The sequence below is a fragment of the Hydra vulgaris genome, chromosome 15, assembly GCF_038396675.1.
Source record: "Hydra vulgaris chromosome 15, alternate assembly HydraT2T_AEP".
NCBI lineage: Eukaryota > Metazoa > Cnidaria > Hydrozoa > Anthoathecata > Hydridae > Hydra > Hydra vulgaris.
The window spans coordinates 53,682,189-53,687,083 of record NC_088934.1 but is presented as its reverse complement, the minus strand read 5'-3'; the positions used below and the strand labels follow the sequence as shown (position 1 = coordinate 53,687,083).

The window sequence follows — 4,895 nt, the reverse complement described above, 5'->3', positions numbered from 1 at the left end:
GCTCGCAGAAGCAGAGGAGATAAAGAGACGGATATAATAGAGCAAAACTTTTACCAAGTATTTGTACTTTTTTTTTTTTCCCCCAATGAATTATGTTGGAAAGCATATTTTTAAAAAGTATTTTATGTAGTTTAATTTAATTTAATTAATTCAATTGAATTAAATTTATTAAAATTTAAATCCACTTAAATTGTTGGACAAACTCTGTTATACTTACGATCTTTTTATTAGGTACAAAAAAAAGTACATAAACTACTGCATTTAGAAAAATTATAGAATTGTATTAATAAGTGTATATTTATAACCTTTGATTATTTATACACGAAGATTCAGGAACATTCTTTAGGCTAACTTGAAGCACTGGTTTGTAGTTTTAAATTATTTTTCAAGCATCTAAATTCCACAAGGTATAAAAAATATTAAATAGCTCAGAAAAAAAAAAATATCGAAAATTGCTTTAACTTTGCCTATAACGTTCCTGCTGGATGTTCATGAAGAAAAAAAAACAGAATACGAAATTTTAAATTTTTTTTCAATGTCATTTGCGATAACAAGATTTTATTGCTATTTAAAGTTTTTTTAAATTATTCTCAAATAATTGATGATGGTCGATGATGATCGATGATGGTCGATGATGATCGATGATGATCGATGATAATCGATGATGATCGATGATGATCGATGATGATCGATGATGATCGATGATGATCGATGATGATCGATGATGATCGATGATGATCGATGATGATCGATGATGATCGATGATGATCGATGATGATCGATGATGATCGATGATGATCGATGATGATCGATGATGATCGATGATGATCGATGATGATCGATGATGATCGATGATGATCAATGATGATCAATGATGATTGATGATGATCCAAATTGTAAAAAATTATTTGTAAACGAACATTATTTTTAAACGAAATTTTTTGTAAATGAACTTTTTTTTTAGTCTTTTAAATTAAGTTGCAAACTTGCTTCCTTGTTTTCCACTATTTTATTCAAAAAAACGTTATTGCAAAAACCGTTCTTGTTAAGGTTTCCGGTATTTGAGGCGTTTACGTTGTCATTTTCATTAAGAAGTTCGATTTCGGCTACTCGACATGCGGAGCATAAGATTTTGTTTAATAAAGTTGCCATAGGTTTTCTTAGCTTGCTATTTCTTTGAAAATAAATAAAAGGATTTACAGCAGCATTTGCAAATCCACAAAGTAAACAAAAGTAAAGGATACATAACTTATTGTGATCATGTATACCTAAATCATACTTAAAAAGCTTTCTAATTTCGTCGAATGCTGTGAATACCGTCAAAGGTGTCCAAGCAAGAAAATAGAATGTAATGAGAATCACCATTGATTTTGCCACTTTCCAATGTCGGTCAACAAGCCTTTTGTTTTCTTTGCTTTGAGTTCTTTTTAAAGCTTGGTTCTTTACGATTTTCCATGATTTGTAGTAACAAAAACACATGATTATCATTAGCAATAATGACTCGATGATTACTAAATAATAAAAAACTGAACTTAGTATTGTAAACATAAATATTCCAGTTAACGCTGGGTACATCGAAACTGCAATTAATAAAATCTTTATTTTAAAGGAAGTCATATGAACTGAATAGTTGTTTAATTTTGATAAATGCATATATCTATCGTAACTTATTAGCGTCAACATGCTTGCCGATGATCCACACATAATAGTTGCAATGAACGCTAAAAACATTGATAGATAACAGTTAGTTTTATTGTCCCATTTACGCAAAATTATGGCCATCGAAAGTGGCTGAACCAGCACGCCGGTAATAAAATCTGTTACTGATAAAAACACCAAAAAGCAGACGGATCTAGTTTGAAGTTTCGAATTTAAAAATACCACAGTAATTACCAAACAATTTCCGAATATTGCTATAAATGCAGTGAATAAATTTACAATTAAAAAAATCAATTTTTCAGCAGTAGAAAAACTTGGTGATATCAACACTTTGCAATGTTCCGTTTCGTTCATTTTTTTTTTTTTTTTTCAAACGTTAAAATTAGTAAATAAAACTTTTAGTAAAGCAAAATACTTTTTAATTAAAAAGTATTCTCTTAAAAAACAACTTCTTTTTACAACAAATATTTTGTTCTTTTTATAAGTATAATAAGTTATGTGTCCAACTATATTATAACGAAAATAATTTGCTTCTTTTTAATTCTCCCTAATAGTTTTGATGTTTTGGCGTTCCATTAAAAAACTACGTACCTTCATTCGGAACTCTTTTTTTTCATTGAAATTTGTTAAAAAGAAATAAAGTTCAAAGATAATAGCTATAAAAAAATAGATTAGTTGTTATTTGCTTATCAAATTCATATACTTACGATAACATTCATTTTATTAACAATGTTTTAGGTACATGCAAGAGTTTTGTGTCAAATATTTAATTTTGTTTGTTCTGTTAGGATAATAGTATGTACAATATACACAAAGTATATACAAACAAAAATATGTAATAAAAATAATTGACATTGCTTTACAGTTTTGCAAAGTTCTTATTTTATCATTATTATTTTTTGACTTTAAATGAAAATATTCTCGGGAATTTAAATTTGTTGATGAATTTTTGGTTTATTACTATTTATTTATTTATTATTATTATATTTTTTTAATAATATATTCAAGTGTAAAATAATTGTGCAGTTTATTTTTAGTATTAATAAGTGAGAATTAGTAAAAACGCGCAATAAGCGCGTCATTGTACGTTTATGCAATAATTTACTTTATAATAATAAACTTAAATACTTTTTTTACTTTTGTTTTAAAATTTTGATGAATTTTCTGATCGATACACATGAACTTTGGTGGCTAAAAATGAAAAAAGTAAAGATATAACGAATAAAAATAAATTCAGAAATATTTGTTTATAAAAAACATTCAAATCACTTGCATTAATTAAATCATGAAGTTTTTCCATAAGAAAAATTGCAAGTTAATGCTATTGTGATGACAGTCAATAAAATCAAAGCTAAACTTAATAAGAAAATTAAAAAAATTAAAAAATTAAAACTTAATAAGAAAATACCCCTACAAAATACAAGAGATGAAATAAACAGTTTAAAGTTAAATTTATTTGGTTTGGTATTTATTAAACGTCGATTTTGAATATTTATTTAAAATCGACGTTTTAATAAATATCGAATGATAAGGGATCGTCCATAAAGTACGTACTTACTTTAAGGACGACCCCTAACTAATTTTTTATTACAACAAATCATGAAAAATCGTAAAGCTATAAAAAGAACTCAAAACAAAGAAAACAAAAGGTTAGTTGATCAACATTGTGACAAAACCAATTGTGATTCTTATAACTTTCAGTTGTCTTGCTTTGGACACCTGTGACGGTATTTATAGCGCTTGATGAAATCAGAAAACGTTTTAAATATAAAACAAAGTTGTATCAACAGCACACATTAAAACATTACAACATCCATGATTGCGTAAGCAGTATACATTATTGCGTACAGAGCATAAATTACAGTAACATAATTGTTATTAGTATAGTTATCACCAGTATACATAACGATCCTTAAACTCATCCCTGAGAGGTCCGACATCCAATATTAAAAATACTTGTATCCTTATTAATGACAAACTTATTTTTTTGTCATTTGGTACCATAATGTTTTAATTTTGATAGTAATATGTCGTGGTCAACTGCAAGAAATCTTTTGAAAAGTCAATAAATACGTTCACCATCTTTTATCAAAAAGATATATTATACTTTATTTATAAGTTTAATAAAAGCACGCTCAGTTAAAATTTTTTTGAAAATTGTGTTTTATCTAAGACTTACTTTATATATTTAGACGCAATTGCCATTTTATTAACGGAATTGGCTTTCATAAACGGTATTGTTTTTGGCAACCCCTAAATTAATACGGAAAAGAAGTTATATTAAATAAAATAAGTGTTTTCTTTTTCTTTAATAACGCATATTGCTACACTAATAGAAACGTCATCATATGCACCTGACTTATTTTAATTTAGTTCAGTTAATGTTTTGTTGAGTTCTCTATAAGATATTTTTATAAGATATTTTTTCATTTGATCTACTAGATTATTTGGTTTGTCTCTAATAAACATGTTAAATCTTTAAATTATTTTTTCTTTCTTTGAAGCAAGGCTGACCCAGGAAAAAAAGTTGTATAGAATTTCGACAAACTTTTGAAACATACGGCCCATAAAAATTCTATAGAATTCTATGGAAGTTCTATAGAATCTTTGTTAATTTCTATAGAAATTTCAGGAGAACTTTTTTTTAATTTTTTTCTATAGAAAAAAAAGTTTTATAGCAATCTCTACATTAAGAAACATTTTATAGAAATTCTATAGAAATTCTATAAAAATATAGGCCATCGTTTCAAAAGTTTATAGAAATTTGAAAGAACATTTTTATCTGGGGGGCTCACATTTACAAAGTATTTGTTAAGTTCATAGTAGATATCTGTTTTCTTTTTGATGTACTTTTTTCAAAGTTAGTTGCAAAATTATCAAATGCCTGATTTTATAAAAATACGTTTTCCCAAGACCCCTTAAATTTCTTTTAGTGACGCATCATTTTTGAGTATCGCTATTAGTATCAGCATTTTTTAGTATCACTATTAGTGACGCATCATTTTGTAGTTTCACTATTAGATAAAATTTCAAGTCCAACGTGAAAAATGAAGAAATGGTTCGAGGCATCAGCAATAAAAGTACCCGATTGTAATCAGGATTTTAAAAGTGTATGTTAAAATATGATTTTAAAACCAACGCGAGAGGCATTTTAGGTAAACTTTTAAATTTAGTGAGGCATCTAAATAGATTTAGATCTATTTAGATGCCTCTCAATCGTGACTGGCTAATCAATT

General features: G+C 27.0%; 1 protein-coding gene across 1 annotated transcript; it reads right to left on the bottom strand.

Annotated features, from left to right (window-relative positions):
* Positions 1 to 514: 514 nt before the first annotated feature.
* On the bottom strand, positions 515 to 2,270 carry LOC136091391 (adenosine receptor A3-like). Its single transcript, XM_065818902.1, has one exon. The coding sequence runs from the start codon at positions 2,011 to 2,013 to the stop codon at positions 961 to 963; it is 1,053 nt and encodes a 350-aa protein (XP_065674974.1). The 5' UTR covers positions 2,014 to 2,270; the 3' UTR covers positions 515 to 960.
* Positions 2,271 to 4,895: the final 2,625 nt, after the last annotated feature.